At 45.8% G+C, this 24,748-nt stretch overlaps 1 protein-coding gene and 1 pseudogene across 1 annotated transcript; one reads left to right on the forward strand and one right to left on the reverse strand.

Annotated features, from left to right (window-relative positions):
- The window catches only part of LOC141060369 (pancreatic lipase-related protein 2-like), a 92,729-nt pseudogene extending 84,826 nt beyond the window's left edge, over positions 1–7,903 (reverse strand).
- LOC141060368 (SCAN domain-containing protein 3-like) lies at positions 422–3,012 on the forward strand. Its single transcript, XM_073556574.1, has one exon. The coding sequence runs from the start codon at positions 2,316–2,318 to the stop codon at positions 3,009–3,011; it is 696 nt and encodes a 231-aa protein (XP_073412675.1). The 5' UTR covers positions 422–2,315; the 3' UTR covers position 3,012.
- Positions 7,904–24,748: the final 16,845 nt, after the last annotated feature.

Consider the following 24,748-nt stretch of genomic DNA (forward strand, 5'->3'; position numbering starts at 1 on the left):
ATATGCGTTTCTAACATACAATGCAACACCCCCTCCTCGTTTATCAAGTCTGTTTCTTGCAATAGGATCATCTGGTTTCAAAGAAAATGCCCAATCCTGGGGATCGCCACGCAGCAAAGAGATGACAATTTTAACCTGCTGCGCGGAGCTCCCTGACGAGTTAGGCTTCAAGGCAAAAAATAATTTACAATTATTTTTGAAATTCAAAAATTTAGACCGATCCCCAAAAAATACATCAGGTGTAGGAATCTTTGGTTCAGCAGCATGTGAATGAGCAAGGTAGGCGGAAATTCCCCACACTTCCGCAGCGAGCTGCTCCACACGATCAGACAATTGCTTTATCTCCATTGAGAGAAAAAAAAATTCCCCCTACGGCCTCAGAGATATAGAGGAAAAAATATACACACTTTTTTTTTTTTTTTTTTTAACTACAATTCTTTCCTGCTATTGAGTACCCTAGAATCTGCGGTATGGCAGGTGATTCTGCTATGAATGAGTCACCGTAGGAGGCAAAAGCAGAAATACAAGCTACGTCCAGAAAACCAGAGAAGTTGGCAACTATCAGATTGCAGACCCCTGAACCTATCAACACAACTAGCAGTAGCCGTGGGGGGTTCCTACGATGCCCTAGACCCCTCGATCACAGCCGGAGAAATACATAGGCCTAAAGAAGGAAAGGGGAAATCTAAACTGCCCCAGAGCAGACCCCAAAGCAATAGGTAGCCCCCAACATATAATGACGGTGAAGCAAGATGAAAATACTAACACAGACAGAAAGATAGACTGAGCAAAGACGGGGCCACAAAACTACCTAGATAGGAAAGGACAGGAAGGCTGCTGTCTGCAATCTGCCAAAACCCTATCAAAAACATAAGCCAACCAGCTGATATGAAAAAGGCCCTGAAGCAGCTAGGCTTCAAAAACTGAATCAGACCTCAGGTATTTTCAGAAGACAGAGCTAAATGAATTCAGCACACCCCAGCAGGGAATGGCAGAAATCCAGAAAAACAAAGCAAAAACAAAGTCAAAGCACAAAAGCAAAAGGCCGAGCAGCAAACTTAGCTTTGGAGGAGCAGGAATTCAGACTGGTCTCCAAGGATCCCACAGAGAAATCACCCGCAGGGCAGAAGGGCGTCGGCAGAATTATATCCAGTCCGTAACTCCACTCAGCCAGTCACAATCATCAGCCTCAGGTGTTTGACAATCAGGCTCACTACCTTTCTTTACCAGAAGAGGGAGTTCCTCGGGCCTCAGTAAAGAAGGGGAAAATGAACTCACAACATGTCACGATCCATTTTTGGATCTGTGTCAGTTTGGGCTTCTCTGATATAAGCTTTTTTCCTTTCAGGCCATCGGGGGTTAATGTCAGTTTTTTCCCCCGGTGGCCGCTGGTGTTACTACATGACAGCAGAGAGAGCTAAGTGTTGTTTGTTTTTCCCTGTCTGTTATATTCCTTGGTGTTGTATTAGGGCAGAAGTGGGACCATTGTCCGCACTAGCCAATTCCCTAGTGAGGGATAGGTGGAGGGCAAGTGAGGGACAATGTATCCTGGTCGGCAATGGTTTGAAAGAACCTGTATAGGGACGTCAGGATAGTCCAGGACACATCCTCAGGAGAGTGCAGGAGGTGTCCCTTTCCCCATTCCCTATTGCAGGGCCCACTGTTGTAATTGTGTCCCCGGTGTCCCCCTGTTTTGTCTTGTTGTTTGGTGACCGACCGATCATCGGGTCGCATCATGCAGGGCCCATCACATCGTGACAAGAAGGTTCTGGAGAAAGTCCACATGTAGATCAGGAGAAGAGTAAAATGAAGGAGAAAAGAAAGAGAAGATGTAGAAGAGGAAGATAGAGGGGAAACAAGGAAAGTGAAAGAAGAGAAAACAAAAGGTTCTGGAGAAAGTCCACATCTAGATCATGAGAAGGGTAAAAGGAAGGAAAGAAGGAAGAGAAGATGTAGAAGAGGTATATACAGGGGAATCAAAGAAAGTGAAGGTACAGAAGACAGAAGGTTCTGGAGAAAGTCCACATCTAGATCATGAGAAGGGTAAAAGGAAGGAAAGAAGGAAGAGAAGATGTAGAAGAGGTATATACAGGGGAATCAAAGAAAGTGAAGGTACAGAAGACAGAAGGTTCTGGAGAAAGTCCACATCTAGATCAGGGAAAGGGTAAAAGGAAAGAAAATAAACAGCAGAGTAAGGTAGAGAATTAAAAAGGGTAAAGTAAGAAAGAGAAGGCAGAAAGTACTGGAGAAAGTCCATTTTCCATCTTAAGGGGATGTGAGAATCCACCGCCGTCCAGCAAGAAGCTAATCGGGTGATGATGGCCCAGCTGAAGGAGTTGGTGGACATGACAGCTACCGATCGTTCGCTTCTCCAGCAGGTGGCGCAGCGCCTGGCAAGCCTACATGAGGTTAACCTGGAAGCCGAGTCGAGAGTGATTCACGTGAGTCGGTACTGGCAGAAGATGACGACCGAAGATGACGTCGAGGCATACCTGACCACGTTTGAACGGACGGCGGTGCGAGAGAAATGGCCGAAGGCACAATGGGCCGGCCTGATTGCCCCGTTTCTTTCCGGTGAGGCCCAAAAGGCTTATTATGACTTAGAGCCTGAAGCTGCGCAGGACTTTGACAAATTGAAAGCCGAGATCTTGGCCCGGCTGGGAGTGACGACCGCTGTCCGTGCACAGAGAGTGCAACAATGGACTTATCAGCCGGATAAACCACCGCGGTCACAGATGTTCGACCTGATCCACGTGACGAAGAAGTGGCTACAACCCGAGGTGTTGACAGCGCCAGAGATAATTCAGAGAGTCGTCATGGACAAGTACCTGAGAGTTCTACCGCCAGCCCTGAGGAAGTGGGTAAGCCATGGAAATCCTACGACGGCAGATCAACTGGTGGATCTGGTTGAACGTTACTCCGTGGCGGAAGGACTCCGAGACTACGCTACCCCACCTCGTTCTTCATCATCTCCACGTGGAACCGGTAAGACTGTTCCAGGGAGTAGGTGAGATGGAAAAATCCCTAAGACAGTGGGGGAGGAAAACGGGACTGCCCGCACTGCGAGGCCGAGAGTAACGAACTATGGTCTAAGCAAGGGGCCCGTTAGGTGTTTCCGCTGCCAAGAGATGGGACATATTGCTGCGAACTGTCCGGTCACTACTGAACCCATGCAGTGCGACCTCACAGATTCTAAAAACCGCATGTCTATGGTTGCACGGGTAGTGAGTGTGAATGCCGGTCAAAAGGATGTGGAAAAACACTTGTGTGATTTAACTGTTGATGGCAAAAAGGTGGTGGCATTGTTAGACTCGGGAAGTGTGGTGACTCTGGTGAAGGCCAGTCTGGTGTCAGCCCCGACTGGACCATCAGACAAATTTTCTGTAACGTGTGTGCATGGAGACACCTGTTCGTACCTCACCACGGTCATATGCATTACTACTTCCTATGGGTCTGTGCAACATAAAGTGGGACTCGTCCCGGCGTTATTGCATGATGTTATCCTGGGCCGGGATTTTCCCCACTTCTGGCAATTGTGGGAGAATCAGTTGATACCCCAGGGTAATAGTGTACATGATTCTTCTCCCAGGGCGCGTGTGGGTCCCGAACCCCTGGAAGAGGTCTCCCCGGAAGACTCTGGGGAAGAGTCTGCGGGAAATGACCTGCAGTTCCCGTTTTCAGTCATGGCGGGTGATACGGAGGAGACCGGGGAAGAGGAGGAGGCCGACAGCCATCCACCTCCCCGTTTGCCGGATTTAGAAGTTCAGAAAGATGACTTCCAAAGCAAGCAAATAAAGGATCCTACCCTTTCTCAGGCTAGGACAAATGTAAAAGTGATAAATGGGGTACCCGTAGAACCTGGCTCTAGGCTGGCATATCCTTACATGGTTCTGGAGAATGATTTACTCTATCAGATAGAGAAAAAGGGGGAAGATACGGTGCAACTATTAGTCGTGCCAAAACCCTACCGGCGGCAGGTGCTGGACCTGGCCCACGGACATGTGATGGGAGGTCACCTGGGAGTCCAGAAAACCACCGAAAGGATATTACACTGTTTTGTTTGGCCAGGCATGCATCACGATATTCGTGTATATTGTGAGTCTTGTCCTGACTGCCAAGCCTCTGCACCTAAGCCCCGGTTCTGTAGCCCTTTGGTACCCCTACCTATTATTGAAGTCCCGTTTGAGAGGATTGGGATGGATTTAGTTGGGCCCCTTCCATGGTCTGCACGTGGACACCAACATATCCTGGTCATCTTGGATTATGCCACTCGTTACCCGGAGGCCAAAAACCCTGGAAAGATCGGTCTGCCTTGTCAGCGGAGCTGGTCCGTCCCGTCTGCTCACATACCGTCCCGGAGGTACGGGTTGCAGAGACTATCTTGGAGCGGCAAAAGACTGAGGTCAGGCAGTTTTTACTTCACAACCAAAAGTTTTTCTCAGAAAAACCCGGGCAGACTACGCTAATGAAACATGACATCGTAACGGAACCTGGTGTCACTGTTCACGTGAAACCCTACAGAATTCCGGAAGCGCGCCGTGAAGCCGTTTCCCGAGAAGTGAAGGCAATGTTAGAGTTAGATGTCATTGAGGAATCTCACAGTGCTTGGTCCAGCCCGATTGTGTTAATTCCTAAACCGGACGGCACAATCCGGTTCTGAAATGACTTCAGGAAACTGAATGCGGTCTCAAAATTTGATGCCTACCCTATGCCCCGGGTCGACGAGTTAATAGATCGGTTAGGTAAAGCCCGATATATTACGACCCTAGACCTAACAAAGGGGTATTGGCAGATCCCTCTGGCGGAGGCTGCCAGAGAAAAGACGGCATTTGCTACGCCGGAAGGTCTATTTCAGTATGTGTATATGCCGTTTGGACTGCACGGAGCACCGGCGACCTTCCAGAGACTGATGGATCGAGTCCTGAGGCCACATAGGCAGTACGCTTCGGCCTATTTGGACGACATTGTCATTTACAGCTTGGACTGGGAGACTCATCTCCAGAAAGTACAAGCTGTGATTGACGACCTGTGGGAGGCAGGTCTAACCGCGAACCCCAAGAAATGTCACGTCGGGCTAGAAGAAGCCCGGTATTTGGGGTATGTAATTGGGAGGGGTGTTGTTAAAACCCAGGTTGATAAGATTCAGGCGGTTCAGGACTGGCCACAACCTGTCAACAAGAAGCAGGTGCAAGCCTTCCTGGGGATCGCCGGCTATTATCGCCGGTTCATACCCAATTTTGCAGCCATCGCTACCCCCCTGATGGATCTTACCAAAGGGAAAGACTCCGTCATGATTAAATGGAGTTTAGCGGCTGAAGAAGCCTTCCATGGCCTAAAACGGGTACTTTGCTCTCAGCCCGTACTGGTGACTCCGGACTTCTGCAGCGAGTTTGTGGTACAAACGGATGCCTCTGATACCGGTATCGGGGCCGTACTGTCACAAGTGAGGGACGGAGTGGAACACCCAGTCCTCTATCTCAGCAGGAAGCTGAATAAACACGAGCAAAGGTATGCAGTCGTGGAAAAAGAGTGCCTCGCCATTAAGTGGGCTCTAGAGGCCCTCAAATATTACCTGGTGGGCCGAAAGTTCAGGCTGATCACTGACCATGCCCCTCTCAAGTGGATGCACTTGAACAAGGAATGGAATAGGCGGGTGACCCGGTGGTTCCTTACCCTGCAGGCCTACACTTTTACGGTGGAGCACCGCCCAGGGGTACAGATGGGAAATGCAGATGCCCTGTCCCGAGTGCACTGTTTGGCGGGTGTCATTGCTCGACCGGAGTGGTCTGAGCAGAGGGGGGGGATATGTGAGAATCATGTGGGAATAGTGGATGAGGGCAGGTATATCTCGCCCAGATTCCTTTCCTATGTGGCCTAGTCTGGTCAGTATCGCACCTGCTTACTAATGGATAATGGGAGGTGGATATAAAAGGATGCAAGGTGGTTGTGTGAGGGTCTCAGCCTGGGAACACAGAGAGCCTGTCTGTGTGAGAGACACACGTGAGTGGAAGCAGTGCCCACTGCAACTGTGGTTTGGCTGGACGGGAGAAGCCCGCCAGTTGGTAGTTAGGTTGTCCATTGTTTAGTTAGTGCTGGACAGGCAAGGATTTGTTTTATGTTTTATTTCCTTTTGCATTGCTTTCACTATTAATAAACCTGACCCAGGGTCAGTTACACCCGAATCCCAGCTCTGCGCCTGAGTTTCATGCGGAACGCACGTGACCTTTGACCCCAGCAAAGCCGATCCCGGAGTGTTTTATCACAGGGAAAAGAAGAGAAGATTGAAGGAGAACGTACAGAAAAGAAAGATATGGGTGGAAAAAGGAAGTAAAAAAGAGATGACAGAACTCTTTGAAAAAAGTCCATATACAGATGAGGAGATGACAAGGCCCATGAAGAATGTCGAGTGATAAAGGAGAGTGGAAAACAAAACAGGAAAGAAAACAAAAAGCCAAAATAGTAACTACATTTATCTTTGAAACTATTAGTAAAAGAGCACGAGAAATGTTGTAATATATCTTATCAGAGAAATCTGCTTCTTTCTCCTCTTATGAGCCACTTCTCATCTCGCCTTGTGATCTCATCATTCCCTGTGAAAAACTGCTAAAATCTGGAGGAAAAATGATGCCAACCGCACGAGGACAAACTGCTGAGGCTTGTAGTGTTGAGAGCCTGTGAGGATACAGGTCATATAACGGCCAGGAATAGTGCTATTCTTCATGTGTGCGTTATTCTGAAGAGACAACTGGTGTACGTACAGGAAGAGAAGGAGGGGATGAAAGAAGGAGGAGAAGGAGTAAATTAGCAAAAAGGATTAGAGGAAAATAAAGAATGGCAGAATCAAGGAGATAAAGAAAAGAAATGTAGGAGAAGAGGAAGATACAAGAGTGGAAGATAAAGGAAAGAAACAGGAAGAAGATGGAGAATGAGAGGAGAGGAAAAGGAAAACGATAAAAAAGGAGGGGAAAGGAGAGGAGGAAGAGGAATGAAGTGAGAAGAATGAGGATCACAAACAAGTAGAAGAAGATAAACAAATGAAGAAAAAAGGAATGAGAAGAAAATAAAGAGGGATATAATAAAGGAGATAAAGAAATATAGAAAGGAAGAGGAAAATCAAAAAGAGGAAGAAAAATGGAAGAAAGAAAGAACATACAGAAGATAAACACAAGCGAGGAAGAGGAAAAGGTGAGAAAGAAAGAAAGAAATGGAGAAAAGAAGAAGAAAAGGAAGGGGAGGAACGTGGAGAAGGAGAAGAGGATTATAAAAGAGGAGAATCTTAAGAGATGAAGACGAGAGTGACAAAGACTGAAAATAAGAAAGAGAAAGGGGAAGATGCAGGAGAAGAGGAAGAAGGAGAATAAATAGGAGGTGAAAGAGGAGAATCTGCCAGGGATCATTATTTTTTTTTTTCATATTATCATGTAATATATCAAGATTGATACAAAAGTGAGCGGAGTCCTGAGACCCGAATATAAGGGTGGTGAAGCCTCTCCAGAAGACCCCCTCTTTGGCCAGAGAACCCCCTCAGAAGATGACTTCTAAGTGCCAAGTTGTGCAGTCATCACAGTATCTATGATTACTCACATGTAAGAACCGAGAGTGCAGCAACCACAGGAACAATGCCGGCCATTATCTGCAAGAAGAAGACGTGGAACATAAAATAGAAAGAAATCCATAACGAATGTAACAAAGGAACATTGTATCCGAATGCTGCACTGCTACGACTCTCTGTTATCAGCTGCTGGGGAAGGGACGACACATGGTTAATGCCCAGCCCTGCTGCATCTACAGAACGTACAAGGTGATTACCCAGTGCAGCAGATACAGATAAGCTCACAAACCTGGATAATCAAGGGTTAATGAGAGAGCGCTGATACCTCAGCAGGTGTAATATGCCTCACCTGGCATCTGAGTAAGGGCAGGGCACTGGGGAGTCCCCTTATATACCCTCAGCAAGGAGGAGCCCGGGAACGTGTGTCATGGGTCACTCATTAAGGAACTGGATAATCCATGTGTCCATAAGCACAATCCAGCCCCAACCCGACCCCGGGACCCCATCCCCCAGGAACACAGCACCTGAAACCCCATCGCCCGGGACCCCACCCCCCAGGAATCCAGCTCCTGAGACCCCAGCTCCCGGGACCCCACCCCCCAGGACCACAGCCCCTGAAACCCCATCCCCTGGGACCCCACCCCCCAGGACCACAGCCCCTGAGACCCTTGCCCTTGAGACGCCATCCCTCGTGGTCCCACCCCCCAGGACCATAGACCCTGAGACCCCAGCCCTTGAGACCCCACCCCCCAGGACCACAGCCCCTGAGACCCCAGCCCCTGTGGCCACATCCCCCAAGACCCCACCCCCCAGGACCACAGCCCCTGAGACTCCAGCCCCAGTGACCCCAGGACCCCACCCCCCCTGAGACCCCAGCCCAAGAGACCCCAGCCCCAAGGACTCCAGCCCTAGAGACCCCAGCTCCCGTGACCTCACCCCCCAGGACCCCAGCCCTTGAAACACCATCCCCCAGGACTCCAGTCGCAGAGACCCCAGCCCCTGGAACCCCACTGCCCAGGATTCCAGCTCCAGAGACCACAGCCCCCAAGACCTTAGTCCCAAAGACTCCAGCCCCTGAAACCCCAGGACTCCAGCCACAGATACCCCAACCCCTGAGACCAAAGCCCCCGGGACTCCAGCCCCAGAGACCTCAGCCCATGGAACACCACCGCCCAGGATTCCAGCCCCAGAGACCCCAGCCCCCAAGACATCAGCCCCTAAAACCTCATCCCCTGGGACTTCAGCCCCAGAGACCCCAGCCCCCGAGATCCCTGCCCCTGGGACTCCAGCCCCAGAGACCACAGCCCCCAAGACCTCAGCTCCAGAGACTCTAGCCCCTGAGACCCCAGCACCCAGGACTCCAGCCCCAGAGACCCCAGCCCCCAAGACCTTAGCCCCTAAGACCTCATCCCCTGGGACTTCAGCCCCAGAGACCCCAGCCCCCGAGATCCCAGCCCCTGGGACTCCAGCCCCAGAGACCACAGCCCCCAAGACCTCAGCTCCAGAGACTCTAGCCCCTGAGACCCCAGCCCCCGGGACTCCAGACTCCAAGACTCCAGCCCCCAACACCTCAGCCCCTGAGACCCCAGACCCTGATACCCCAACCCCTGAGACTCCATCCCCTGAGACCAAAGCTCTTGGAATCCTAGCCATCGAGATACCAGTCCCTGAGAACCTAGCCTCCAGGACCCCAGCCCCCAAAATCCCAGCCTCCGGGACTCCAGCCCCTGGGACCCTAGCCCCCAACCACCCAGCTTCCGAGGCTCCAGCCTGCGGGACCCCAGCTCCCAGGACCCTAGCCACAGAGATACCAGCCCCTGAGACCTCAGCCCCAGAGACCCCAGCATCAACCCTCCCTGGCACCCTACCCCTGAGACCTCAGCCCCCGAGACCCCAGACACTGGGACCCTAGCTCCAACCCAGCCCCATTCCAGCCCCTGAAACCCCAGCCTCTGGGACCCCAGCTCCCGAAGTCCTAGCCACAGAGACAAGAGCTACCGAGACTCTAGCCCCCTGGACCCCAGCCCTTCAGACCCCAGTCACTGGGTTAAGTCGCTCATACACAGTCATATAATAGAGAACAGGGTGTCACATAGAAGACTTCACAATGCCAGAGAGATGATGGGAGTAGTCGTACACTTACATTAGACTGTGAGCTTCTGGCGGGTTGTGGATGATGGGAGTGATGGCTTCTGTGTAGATCCTGGCATTATATACGCACCTGTGCTCCTGGACACAATGTATCACCTCTGTGGGTGCGGGATCTATACTTGATATCCGGGATTATCAGTAATGTGGATATACTGGTGGAACGTGTTGGGTGGACTGGCCGGTAGTCAGTGACGTCTGGATGAGCAGGGGAGATCATCTGAATCTTACCTGGAGGTAAATTTTTGGTCTCAAAATCCTAAATCCATTGAAGGTAATGGGCCTGGAGGGCATTGAAACGAGGATTAGGGAGGGAGTATTGTCTACAACCTCTTACGTTGTGAGTCCACATAGACCCATGGTTTACTGAGTCTTTCCCTACACGGTTTGCATGAGGAACTTGTGCTCACAGGATTCTATAATACACAGTTTTTCATCATGGCTCCTTTCTGTTACTCATGATGGCTCCTTTCTGTTACACATGATGGCTCCTTTCTGTTACACATGATGGCTCCTTTCTTTTACTCATGATGGCTACTTTCTTTTACTCATTATGGCTTCTTTATGGTACTCATGATTGCTCCTTTCTGTTACTCATGATGGCTCCTTTCTGTTACACATGATGGCTCCTTTCTGTTACACATGATGGCTCCTTTATTTTACTCATAATGGCTCCTTTCTTTTACTCATCATGGCTCCTTTCTGCTACTTATGATGGCTCCTTTCTTTTACTCATGATGGCTCCTTTCTTTTACTCATGATAGCTCCTTTCTGTTACTCATGATGGCTCCTTTCTGTTACTCATGATGGCTCCTTTCTGTTACTTATCATGGCTCCTTTATGTTACTCATGATGGCTCCTTTATGTTACTCATGAAGGCTCCTTTCTGTTACTCATGATGGCTCCATTCTGTTACTTATCATGGCTCCTTTATGTTACTCATGATGGCTCCTTTCTGTTACTCATGATGGCTCCTTTCTCTTACTCATGATGGCTCTTTTCTTTTACTCATGATGGCTCCTTTCTGTTACTCATGATGGCTCCTTTCTTTTACTCATTATAGGTTCCTTTCTTTTACTCGTCATGACTCCTTTCTTTTACTCATGATGGCTCCTTTCTTTTACTCAAGAAGGCCCCTTTCTTTTACTCATTATAGGTTCCTTTCTTTTACTCATGATGGCTCCTTTCTTTTACTCATGATGACTCCTTTCCGTTACTCATGATGGCTCCTTTCTGTGACTCATGATGGCTCCTTTCTTTTACTCATGATGGCTCCTTTCTTTTACTCAGGATGGCTCCTTTCTGTTACTCATGATGGCTCCTTTCTTTTACTCATGATGACTCCTTTCTGTTACTCATGATGGCTCCTTTCTGTGACTCATGATGGCTCCTTTCTTTTACTCATGATGGCTCCTTTCTGTTACTCATGATGGCTCCTTTCTGTTACTCATGATGGCTCCGTTCTTTTACTCATATTAGGTTCCTTTCTTTTACTCATGATGGCTCCTTTCTGTTACTCATGATGACTCTTTTCTGTTACTCATGATGGCTCCTTTCTTTTACTCAAGATGGCTTCTTTCTGTTACTCATGATGACTCTTTTCTGTTACTCATGATGGCTCCTTTCTTTTACTCATTATTGGTTCCTTTCTTTTACTCATGATGGCTCCTTTCTTTTACTCATGATTGCTCCTTTCTTTTACTCATGATGACTCCTTTCTGTTACTCATGATGGCTCCTTTCTTTTACTCATTTTAGGTTCCTTTCTTTTACTCATGATGGTTCCTTTCTTTTACTCATGATGGCTTCTTTCTGTTACTCATGATGACTCTTTTCTGTTACTCATGATGGCTCCTTTCTTTTACTCATGATGACTCCTTTCTGTTACTCATGATGGCTCCTTTCTGTTACTCATGATGGCTCCTTTCTGTTACTCATGATGACTCCTTTCTGTTACTCATGATGGCTCCTTTCTGTTACTCATGATGGCTGCTTTCTTTTACTTATGATGGCTCCTTTCTGTTACTCATGATGGCTTATTTCTGGTACTCTTGATGGCTTCTTTCTTTTATTTATGATGGCTTCTTTCTGTTACTCATGATGTCTCCTTTCTTTTACTCATTATAGGTTCCTTTCTGTTACACATGATGGCTCCTTTCTTTTACCCATTATGGCTCCTTTCTTTTACTCATGATGGCTACTTTCTGTTACTCATGATGGCTCCTTTCTGTTACTCATGATTACTCATTCTGGTCCTCATGATGGCTCCTTTCTGTTACTCATGATGGCTCCTTTCTTTTACTCATGATGGCTCCTTTCTTTTACTCATTAAGGCTCCTTTCTGTTACTCATGATGGCTTCTTTCTTTTATTCATGATGGCTTCTTTCTGTTACTCATGATGACTCCTTTCTGTTACTCATGATGGCTTCTTTCTTTTATTCATGATGGCTTCTTTCTTTTACTCATGATGGCTCCTTTCTGTTACTCATGATGACTCCTTTCTGTTACTCATGATGGCTCCTTTCTTTTACTCATTTTAGGTTCCTTTCTTTTACTCATGATGGCTCCTTTCTGTTACTCATGATGACTCTTTTCTGTTACTCATGATGGCTCCTTTCTTTTACTCATTATTGGTTCCTTTCTTTTACTCATGATGGCTCCTTTCTTTTACTCATGATGGCTTCTTTCTGTTACTCATGATGACTCCTTTCTTTTACTCATGATGGCTCCTTTCTTTTACTCATTAAGGCTCCTTTCTGTTACTCATGATGGCTTCTTTCTTTTATTCATGATGGCTTCTTTCTTTTATTCATGATGGCTTCTTTCTGTTACTCATGATGACTCCTTTCTGTTACTCAAGATGGCTTCTTTCTTTTATTCATGATGGCTTCTTTCTTTTACTCATGATGGCTCCTTTCTGTTACTCATGATGACTTCTTTCTGTTACTCATGATGGCTCCTTTCTTTTACTCATTTTAGGTTCCTTTCTTTTACTCATGATGGCTCCTTTCTTTTACTCATGATGGCTCCTTTCTGTTACTCATGATGACTCTTTTCTGTTACTCATGATGGCTCCTTTCTTTTACTCATGATGGCTTCTTTCTGTTACTCATGATGACTCTTTTCTGTTACTCATGATGGCTCCTTTCTTTTACTCATTATTGGTTCCTTTCTTTTACTCATGATGGCTCCTTTCTTTTACTCATGATGGCTTCTTTCTGTTACTCATGATGACTCCTTTCTTTTACTCATGATGGCTCCTTTCTTTTACTCATTAAGGCTCCTTTCTGTTACTCATGATGGCTTCTTTCTTTTATTCATGATGGCTTCTTTCTGTTACTCATGATGACTCCTTTCTGTTACTCATGATGGCTCCTTTCTGTTACTCATGATGGCTCCTTTCTTTTACTCATCATAGGTTCCTTTCTGTTACTCATGATGGCTCCTTTCTTTTACTCATGATTGCTCCTTTCTGTTACTCATGATGGCTTATTTCTGGTACTCATGATGGCTTCTTTCTGGTACTCATGATGGCTTCTTTCTTTTATTTATGATGGCTTCTTTCTGTTACTCATGATGTCTCCTTTCTTTTACTCATTATAGGTTACTTTCTGTTACACAAGATGGCTCCTTTCTTTTACCCATTATGGCTCCTTTCTTTTATTCATGATGGCTACTTTCTGTTACTCATGATGGCTCCTTTCTGTTACTCATGATAACTCCTTTCTGTTACTCATGATGGCTCCTTTCTGTTACTCATGATGGCTCCTTTCTTTTACTCATGATGGCTCCTTTCTTTTACTCATTAAGGCTTCTTTCTTTTATTCATGATGGCTCCTTTCTTTTACTCATTATAGGTTCCTTTCTGTTACTCATGATGGCTTCTTTCTTTTATTCATGATGGCTTCTTTCTGTTACTCATGATGACTCCTTTCTGTTACTCAAGATGGCTTCTTTCTTTTATTCATGATGGCTCCTTTCTTTTACTCATTATAGGTTCCTTTCTGTTACTCATGATGGCTTCTTTCTTTTATTCATGATAGCTCCTTTCTGTTACTCATGATGACTCCTTTCTGTTACTCATGATGACTCCTTTCTGTTACTCATGATGGCTCCTTTCTGTTACTCAAGGTGGCTCCTTTCTGTTACTCATGATGGCTCCTTTCTGTTACTCATGATGGCTCCTTTCTTTTACTCATTATAGGATCCTTTCTGTTACTCATGATGGCTCCTTTCTTTTACTCATGATTGCTCCTTTCTGTTACTCATGATGGCTTATTTCTGGTACTCATGATGGCTTCTTTCTGGTACTCATGATGGCTTCTTTCTTTTATTTATGATGGCTTCTTTCTGTTACTCATGATGTCTCCTTTCTTTTACTCATTATAGGTTACTTTCTGTTACACAAGATGACTCCTTTCTTTTACCCATTATGGCTCCTTTCTTTTACTCATGATGGCTACTTTCTGTTACTCATGATGGCTCCTTTCTGTTACTCATGATAACTCCTTTCTGTTGCTCATGATGGCTCCTTTCTGTTACTCATGATGGTTCCTTTCTTTTACTCATGATGGCTCCTTTCTTTTACTCATTAAGGCTCCTTTCTGTTACTCATGATGGCTTCTTTCTTTTACTCATGATGGCTCCTTTCTGTTACTCATGATGACTCCTTTCTGTTACTCATGATGGCTCCTTTCTTTTACTCATTTTAGGTTCCTTTCTTTTACTCATGATGGCTCCTTTCTTTTACTCATGATGGCTCCTTTCTGTTACTCATGATGACTCTTTTCTGTTACTCATGATGGCTCCTTTCTTTTACTCATGATGGCTTCTTTCTGTTACTCATGATGACTCTTTTCTGTTACTCATGATGGCTCCTTTCTTTTACTCATTATTGGTTCCTTTCTTTTACTCATGATGGCTCCTTTCTTTTACTCATGATGGCTTCTTTCTGTTACTCATGATGACTCCTTTCTTTTACTCATGATGGCTCCTTTCTTTTACTCATTAAGGCTCCTTTCTGTTACTCATGATGGCTTCTTTCTTTTATTCATGATGGCTTCTTTCTGTTACTCATGATGACTCCTTTCTGTTACTCAAGATGGCTTCTTTCTTTTATTCATGATGGCTTCTTTCTTTTACTCATGATGGCTCCTTTCTGTTACTCATGATGACTCCTTTCTGTTACTCATGATGGCTCCTTTCTTTTACTCATTTTAGGTTCCTTTCTTTTACTCATGATGGCTCCTTTCTGTTACTCATGATGACTCTTTTCTGTTACTCATGATGGCTCCTTTCTTTTACTCATGATGGCTTCTTTCTGTTACTCATGATGACTCTTTTCTGTTACTCATAATGGCTCCTTTCTTTTACTCATTATTGGTTCCTTTCTTTTACTCATGATGGCTCCTTTCTTTTACTCATGATGGCTTCTTTCTGTTACTCATGATGACTCCTTTCTTTTACTCATGATGGCTCCTTTCTTTTACTCATTAAGGCTCCTTTCTGTTACTCATGATGGCTTCTTTCTTTTATTCATGATGGCTTCTTTCTGTTACTCATGATGACTCCTTTCTGTTACTCAAGATGGCTTCTTTCTTTTATTCATGATGGCTTCTTTCTTTTACTCATGATAGCTCCTTTCTGTTACTCATGATGACTCCTTTCTGTTACTCATGATGACTCCTTTCTGTTACTCATGATGGCTCCTTTCTGTTACTCAAGGTGGCTCCTTTCTGTTACTCATGATGGCTCCTTTCTGTTACTCATGATGGCTCCTTTCTTTTACTCATTATAGGTTCCTTTCTGTTACTCATGATGGCTCCTTTCTTTTACTCATGATTGCTCCTTTCTGTTACTCATGATGGCTTATTTCTGGTACTCATGATGGCTTCTTTCTGGTACTCATGATGGCTTCTTTCTTTTATTTATGATGGCTTCTTTCTGTTACTCATGATGTCTCCTTTCTTTTACTCATTATAGGTTACTTTCTGTTACACAAGATGGCTCCTTTCTTTTACCCATTATGGCTCCTTTCTTTTACTCATGATGGCTACTTTCTGTTACTCATGATCGCTTCTTTCTGTTACTCATGATAACTCCTTTCTGTTACTCATGACTCCTTTGTTACTCATGATGGCTTCTTTCATTCATGATGGCTTCTTTCTTTTACTCATGATGGCTCCTTTCTGTTACTCATGATGGCTCCTTTCTTTTACTCATTTTAGGTTCCTTTCTGTTACTCATGATGGCTCCTTTCTTTTACTCATGATGGCTCCTTTCTGTTACTCATGATGACTCTTTTCTGTTACTCATGATGGCTCCTTTCTGTTACTCATGATGGCTTCTTTCTGTTACTCATGATGACTCTTTTCTGTTACTCATGATGGCTCCTTTCTTTTACTAATTATTGGTTCCTTTCTTTTACTCATGATGGCTCCTTTCTTTTACTCATGATGACTCCTTTCTGTTACTCATGATGGCTCCTTTCTGTTACTCATGATGGCTGCTTTCTTTTACTTATGATGGCTCCTTTCTGTTACTCATGATGGCTTATTTCTGGTACTCATGATGGCTTCTTTCTTTTATTTATGATGGCTTCTTTCTGTTTCTGATGATGGCTCCTTTCTTTTACTCATGATGGCTCCTTTCTGTTACTCATGATGGCTCCTTTCTGTTACTCATGATGACTCCTTTCTGTTACTCACGATGACTCCTTTCTTTTACTCATGATGTCTCCTTTCTTTTACTCATTATAGGTTCCTTTCTGTTACTCATGATGGCTCCTTTCTTTTACTCATGATGGCTCCTTTCTTTTACTCATTATAGGTTCCTTTCTGTTACACATGATGGCTCCTTTCTTTTACCCATTATGGCTCCTTTCTTTTACTCATGATGGCTCCTTTCTTTTACTCATTAAGGCTCCTTTCTGTTACTCATGATGGCTTCTTTCTTTTATTCATGATGGCTTCTTTCTGTTACTCATGATGACTCCTTTTTGTTACTCATGATGTCTCCTTTCTGTTACTCATGATGGCTACTTTCTGTTACTCATGATGGCTCCTTTCTGTTACTCATGATGGCTACTTTCTTTTACTCATGATGGCTCCTTTCTTTTACTTATGATGGCTCCTTTCATTTACTCATGATGGCTCCTTTCTGTTACTCATGATGGCTCCTTTCTGTTACTCATTATGGCTCCTTTCTGTTACTCATGATGGCTCCTTTCTTTTACTCATGATGGCTCCTTTCTGTTACTCATGATGGTGCCTTTCTTTTACTCATGATGGCTCCTTTCTGTTACTCATGATGGCTCCTTTCTGTTACTCATGATGGCTCATTTCTGTTACTCATGATGGCTCCTTTCTTTTACTCATGATGGCTCCTTTCTTTTACTCATTAAGGCTCCTTTCTGTTACTCATGATGGCTCCTTTCTGTTACTCATGATGGCTACTTTCTGTTACTCATTATGGCTCCTTTCTGTTACTCATGATGACTTCTTTCTTTTACTTATGATGGCTCCTTACTGTTACGCATTATGGCTCCTTTCTTTTACTCTTGTTGTCTCTTTTCTTTTACTCATGATGGCTCCTCTCTTTTACTCATGATGGCTCCTTTCAGTTACGCATGATGGCTCTTTTCTTTTACTCATGATGACTTCTTTTTTTTTACTCATGATGACTCTTTTTTTTACTCGTGATGGCTCCTTTCTGTTACTCCTGATGGCTCCTTTCTGTCACTTTCTTTTCCATCTTCAGGATCCACGAGTTGTCACAAATGAACGGGTTCTGGTGGAGACCATTGCCCTGGGTGTCTTACTATATCTCACTGCAACACATGCTAGGGCCGTGGGGTACTCGGTCCGGGCCGGTCGGTTCTTTAGGGGATGTCACAGCAGCAGTGACCCGGTCCGTGGCCCTGGGCGTGCAATGGAAATCAAGATGATTTTGGAGAATAAAGATGGGAAAGTTTATAGTGGAATTAATGTGACGCCACCTGTGGTCGATGGACGATGCTGCATTTCAGATCCACTGGGGAGGTTGGTGACACAGCACAGATATTACAGCTCTCCACGGGTAGAGCTAGGCCCCAGGACAAATATGAGATAGTAGATGATGGTAATGATTGTTGTGCAGGGCAGATGACGTAGTAAATAAATCTGAGGACACAGCAGGGTGCAGTCTTCACAGTTTCACTCATGGTCTTTCAAGTTACAATCACCAGCCAAGGTGCTGTGTCCTCTGGATCGGTGGTCCAGACAGCTCTCGAGTAATTTGGGGTACACTTTGCCAGAACCCCCTTTGTATGTTCCTTCTCTGGTCGTCTCTCTGAGCTGGCTCCCGCCTCTCCTGCCCTGCGCCTCTCACACAGTGTTATAAGCCAGCAGCCTCGGATCCTATAATGCAATGATCTCCTGGTCCCCCTTGACCCTATTCCTTTTCCTTTTCAGCGAATGTGTGTGTATTTGGCTCTCACACATAAAGATACTTTAGCCTCCGGTTTTCTAGCCGAGTCCTGCATTCTCTCCACTAGTCTGGGGCCGTCCCCTACTGCGACCTGGTCCCTCCACCCGACTACAGTTAGCGTGGATTCGGGCGCCACGGGTAGATTCCTCACTTCCCGTGCCCCTAGGACCCTTTCTTCACTCCAATCTACTCTCCAGTCCTGGGACGAGCTCCTCACTCCTTCAGTCCCTTCCACAAGTCACTTCTCATGACTCCTGACTCCTGTTACCATAACAACTCTCCACCCCCAACTGTCAGCTTCCTACCTTTATCTACTTCCTCCACCCACACCCTCTACCTAGTTCCTTCCTGGCCTAAAGAGGTCTAGTGTTGGGTGATAGTTTGTGGGTCCTCGGTAGTGCCCCCTCCTTACCCGAGAGTGGAGTACCACACCTCTGGCTGAGGTGCTTAGCTCTGTGGCGACTGGACCTTCAGGGGCGCCACATCACCACATCATCCATTTGGAAATATGTATTATTGTTCTTTAATGTATTGTAACCATTACATTTCCATTGTACTCCATGAATAGTGATGGTTGGCGCCCCCTATAGGAATACATAGATTTGTCTGGTTCATGCTGGGTTTGGTTCCACCATTTTGAAACTGTATCAAAACCCTACTTTGACAGAACACTTTTCTCCGTGCTCTGCAGTGTGAGGACTCATATATGTGGATGTGGTTTTCACCCCATCATTTTGGTGCCTCGTTTACTAGATGCCTATTGGAATTTCCATGTTTTTCTACTGTATATGGTGCCTGCAGCTTTACCAAATTCCTTGATTCAGCCGTGGAGCCTGTAGACATTTTGGCTTTGACTCTGTATAATGATATTATACAACTAGATGGTGGCCCGATTCTAACGCATCGGGTATTCTAGAATATGTATGTAGTTTATTTATGAAGTTTTAATAAAAATGCAATAATGCACCCCCCAATCCTATTATTTTAATTCTCTTTTTTACAGATTAAGTCCTGTGCCCGATTGAGCGCTGCACCCGACTGCGCCTGCCGCTGATTGGTCGCAGCCCCCAGCTTACCGTTACAAACAGCTGCGCCTTGCGGCCGCAACGTTCAGCAACCGCGATTTCGGTTGCAGACAGACAGACAGACATGATAAGATGATTATATATAGATAGTGTTATAGGCACTTTATGCCGCTGAGGGTGGTGATGTCTTGTTTCCACCCTCTGCTTCTATCCTTTCTGTATCTTTACGAACAGCCTGCTGTTGCACGGCCGGAGCCGGCGGTATTTTCTCCAGGTCTCTCCTCTTATCTCGTCCATTGGTGGTGACTCAGGGAATGTGCGCTCTTCTGTCCCTAGTGCATGACCGGTATCTTGCAGCCGCTCAGATAGTGTCCTGCGGCCCTCCTAGTCTTGATCTAGTCTCATGTCTCAAGTTTCGTGGTCCTTACAGGCCCACTACTTTCCATGAGGCATTTCTCCTGGTGACCATTGTTTTCTCATCGCTCTGCCATGATTGTCTGACCTTTTTGGTTTCAACCACATGTTCTCCAATAAGTTAATTGTCATGATACCAGTGCTGGGTGACCGGCACTTCTGGGGTTAATGTTCTGATCGCAGTGCAGACTCTCACCTGCACACCTGGGACCTATTATTGTGGCCTCTTATTGGTTCTGGGGAGGATTCTTATAGCCTCAGGAAGCTCCCATCCCCCGTCAGTTATAAATTCGCCCTTGGCATTGTGTGGTGACCCCTGAGTGTGTCTGTGCTGTGTTCTGGTTGCATAATTCTCTATGTATGACTCGGTCTGTTCTCTGGATATTGCTTTGGATTCTGCTTGGTACCTTCTATGTCCGTTTGGTTTTGATCTCTGCTTGGCCCTGACTGTCCGTTCTGTCCCTGAGCCACCGTCCTCCATTCTGCACCCTGGGGTGGTGTTAGCAGGGATCTCGTCTGAATTGGAACGGGAAATTGAGGGGGCCCAGTCACTGGCTCCTGCGGCCAAGCCAGGGGGCAAGTTGTTTGTCCCAGAACAACTTCGCCTTAAACTCTTGCAAGAGTTCCACGAATCCAAGTTGTGTGCTCACCGTGGTATATCAGCCACGCAACTGGCGGTGGCTAGGATCTTCTGGTGGCCTACTCTGGGTTCTGATATAAAGAAATTCATTTCTGGTTGTGGGGTCTGCGCTCGTTCTAAAAGCTCCCATAGCCGGCCGGTGGGGGAGGTGATGCCCTTGGAAGTTCCCGAAAGACCGTGGACCCATCTGTCCATGGATTTTATTACCAATCTTCCCTCTTCCAGGGGTAATACGGTGGTATGGGTAGTGGTGGACAGATTTTCTAAGCAGGCTCATTTTGTACCCCTGTCCGCATTACCTTCTGCTGAGATCTTATCCAGATTGTTTGTGCAGCATGTGGTCCGCTTGCATGGGGTACCCCTGAATGTGGTGTCTGATCGTGGTGTGCAGTTTGTGGCTAAGTTTTGGCGTGCTTTCTGCAAAAAATTAGGGATATCTCTGTCCTTTTCGTCTGCATACATCCTGAGAGTAATGGTCAGACGGAACGCACTAATCAGTCTCTGCAACAGATCCTCAGATGTCTGACTTCTGCTAGACAGAATGACTGGTGCGATGCACTGCCGTTGGCTGAATTTGCCTTCGATAGTCGGGTGAGTCAATCCACTGGTATGTCCCCTTTCTTGATTAACTATGGGTTCAGTTCTCATTTTGGTGAGTTTTCTCGTCTGGATTCAGGGTGCCCCGGGGCTGAGGACTCTGTTCAGCGGTTAAAAGATACATGGGCAGAAGTCCAGCGGCGTATATCTAGGTCTCAAGGCAGGTAAGTTTTTCGCGGACAGGAAATGAACACCTGGTCCCATGTTTCAGGTGGGAGAGAAAGTTTGGCTCTCCACGCGAAACATTAAGTTAAAGATTCCGTCAGCCAAGTTGGGCCCCAAATTCATTGGCCCATACAAGATTGTGGAAAAAATCAACCTGGTAGCGTACAGGCTGTGCCTTCCACCCTCTTTCAAGATCCGTAACGTCTTCCATAGATCTCTACTGAAGCCATTTGAAGCAGTCCGGGGAGAATCCGAGTCCGCTGCTCCCCCGGTTTTGGTTGAGGGACATGTGGAATATGAGATTGGTCACATTGTAGATTCTAGGTTGGTACGGCGGTCAGTACAGTACCTAGTTCATAGGAAGGGGTATGGGCCGGAGGACAGGTCCTGGGTGCCGGCCCGGTTGATGCATGCGGATCGTCTGGTTCGGGCTTTCCATGCTTGGTACCCAGGTAAGCCTGGGGGTCCAGAGGCCCCTCGTTGAGAGGGGGGTACTGTCATGATACCAGTGCTGGGTGACCGGCACTTCTGGGGTTAATGTTCTGATCGCAGTGCAGACTCTCACCTGCACACCTGGGACCTATTATGGTGGCCTTTCATTGGTTCTGGGGAGGCTTCTTATAGCCTCAGGACGCTCCCATCCCTGTCAGTTATACTTTTGCCCTTGGCATTGTGTGGTGACCCCTGAGTGTGTTAGTGCTGTGTTCTGGTTGCTTGATTCTCTGTGTATGACTCGGTCTGTTCTCTGGATATTGCTTTGGATTCTGCTTGGTACCTTCTATGTCCGTTTGGTTTTAGATCTCTGCTTGGCCCTGACTGTCCGTTCTGTCTCATCCCTGGTACTGTACTGATATCTTGTGTATGACCTTTGGCTTTGTCTGACCTCCCGTCTGTTTATCCCTCCTGTACCTCACTTGCCTGGATTGTGCCTGACCTCTGCTTTGCCCGACTGAGTTTTCTTCCTCCTCTGAAAGCAGGATGCTAAGCCCCGCCCCCTTGCAGTCACATGACCGTTCACATGACTGTAGGTCCTGTGCCTGCTTTCTAAACTTCTACATTCAGGTCCTGTGCATCTTTATTTTCTGGCTGTTCTTGTCCCCAGGGGTCCCAACGGGGCGGGTGAGTCCCTGCTTAGCGGAGGCTGTACGCCAGCGCTGTCAGGACCCTGACATTAATTGCCCCTTGTTCTATACCGTGCAGCATTTTTATTGCTCCTATGTATCTTCACATGGCTGCTATGATTGTTATAGAGATGGACTTTCCTTATTTGCTCCATGTTCTTCATACTGTGAGTCAACCATATATTGTTTAGGATTATTTGGTCACTAGGCTCCATTTTCATTGAATTTCTCCCACATTATTGCATTTCCGGGTGAACAGAGGTCTGGTTTGTAATTTTCCTTAGGTGGGCATTAGCCATTCTTGGTTTTCAAATGTTTTGGCTAGTTTGTATACCAGTAAAACATTGAATATTTGACTGTGGTCCCTATATGTTTGAATGTTTATTTCGTCTTAACACGTAACAAACACCTAAATCCATCCTATGACATTGGCTCTGACCCCGGTGTACTTACTTATCCAGTACTGAGGGCATTGGGGCAGAAGTATTAACCTCTAGCAGAACATCTGAGCCTCTGAAATGTTCTTACTCCTCTAATTTCATTAATTAAGAATAAAATGGAAGCAATCACCGCATTCCCCAACCCATGTGCGGAGCCTGGCCGGCCCACGCTGACAGCGGAGCTCACAGAAGATGCAGGTTGTGGATGGGAAGAGAATATTCCTGGCTTCTCTCAGCGCCTCTGAAGGTGACTGATAATTGCCATAGTCTATTGCCAGTGGCGTACTACTATTAGCAGCAGAACAAGCAGCCGCTATGGGGCCCATGAGCCAGGGGACAGTGAAAATGTTGAAATGGATGGAAAGAGTGCTGAACAGCATGGGGAAGACCCCCGGAAGCATCTCTGACCCCCAGATCGCTGCTGAGAGCAATGGGGTCACACTTTTACTCCACTTTAAGGACTGAGAAAAAAAACAATCAAAAACACAGAGAAATTGGAGTTTACAGAAAAAAAAATGTTGAGAAACATTCTCTCCTGTATAATGACTTGTATATAAGGCAAAATCTAAAAAAAATTGTTTAAATAATAATTGAAGTAAACCAAAATTGAAATTTTCAGTAAAATTGGACATTTTCATGTAATTTATGAAGGAAGTAAGTACTGCCAAAAATGTGATGTAAGAGGGACTGAGCTACACCATGTATTAGACATAAAGGAACATTCTGTTCACATTGTCATGTATTGCTACTCTTAGACTCATAAAGGCTATGCAATAAGTGCAATGCCTGCCAAAAATAACAAGCAGTGTCATCCATACACCCTTGAAGGCACCAACTGGAGTGCCTTATTCAAATATTGTGAGGAAAGTATTCCTACACTCATTGCAAGGCCTGACAAAAATTACAAACAGGATTATCCATACACCCTCAAAGACAACAACTGGACAGCCTCATTCATATATTAAGAAAGTATACACCTGTAACAGGACAATTTTGGTTTTTATTTCAAACCAACAAAATTTCGCACAAATCAGTTTCTTCAGTTTACATGACAATAGTCAATTTTTTTACCAAAAATATATTGTGAACTATACCAGGCCAAGTGTTTTTTAAAAATGTAACCCACTATAATTTTACACAAAGCACGTTAAACTGTATGGATGAATCATTGAATCCATAAAAAGTTTTGGAGGTTTTTTTAGATTTTAATATACCAGCGAAATATAACAAGAACCGTGTTACAGAGTACGGTGAATCACTGAATCCATAACGTTTTTCAATTTTTGGGGGGATTTTTATATAACACCTTTATATAACAGAAAGCATATAAAATGGAATGGGTGAGTAATTGAATCCAGACAAATTTCTCACTGCTTTTTTTGCAGTATTATATATGCCACTGAAATGTACCTAAGAACACGTAATTCTGTATGGATGTGCAACATAATACTGAAAAAAAATTGATAACTTGATTTGAGGGTTGTATACCAATGAAATGCACCCAAGAAGAAATAACATTCTATGGATGAGCAATATAATACCGAAAAAAATGTTGAAAAATGGCCTCTCCCAGGCACTGACATGTAGCCATTTTCGTTGGCACGCGGCCGCATGCGATCGCATGCAGAGTATGGGGTTGCATGCCGAGAATGATGTTTCATCCTTGGCTCCTGCAAGGCCAGGTGCAGTAGCCAAGGATAGAGATGGGCAAATGCGAAAATCAAAGTCGGGTTAGGCTGCCCGAACACCGGGTGTTTGTTGCGCTGTCATGTTCTTTTCAGCGCGGCAAACACTGGTTTTGATCGGTGGTGAAATCATCCCCGCTGGTCAGACAGCCGTGGTTCCCACACTGTCAAATGGCAGCGTGAGCACTCAGCTGTGATCGGAGGTATAAAGTTTACCTCCGGTCATTGGAGCCGCATGTGTACGAGGTGTATGGAGCGGAGCCGCGTGTGTACGAGGTGTACGGCGCTGAGAGGTGCACGAGGTGTATGGAGCGGAGCCGTGTGTGTATGAGGTGTACGGAGTGGAGCCATGTGTGTACGAGGTGTATGGAGCGGAGCCGTGTGTTTACGAGGTGTACGGAGCGGAGCCATGTGTGTACGAGGTGTACGGAATGGAGCCCTGTGTGTACAATGTGTATGGAGCTGACCCGTGTGTTTACGGAGCTGAGCAGAGCC

The sequence above is a fragment of the Dendrobates tinctorius genome, unplaced genomic scaffold (genome assembly GCF_039654945.1).
Source record: "Dendrobates tinctorius isolate UK_male_01 unplaced genomic scaffold, ASM3965494v1 ptg000236l, whole genome shotgun sequence".
Taxonomy (NCBI): Eukaryota; Metazoa; Chordata; class Amphibia; order Anura; family Dendrobatidae; genus Dendrobates; species Dendrobates tinctorius.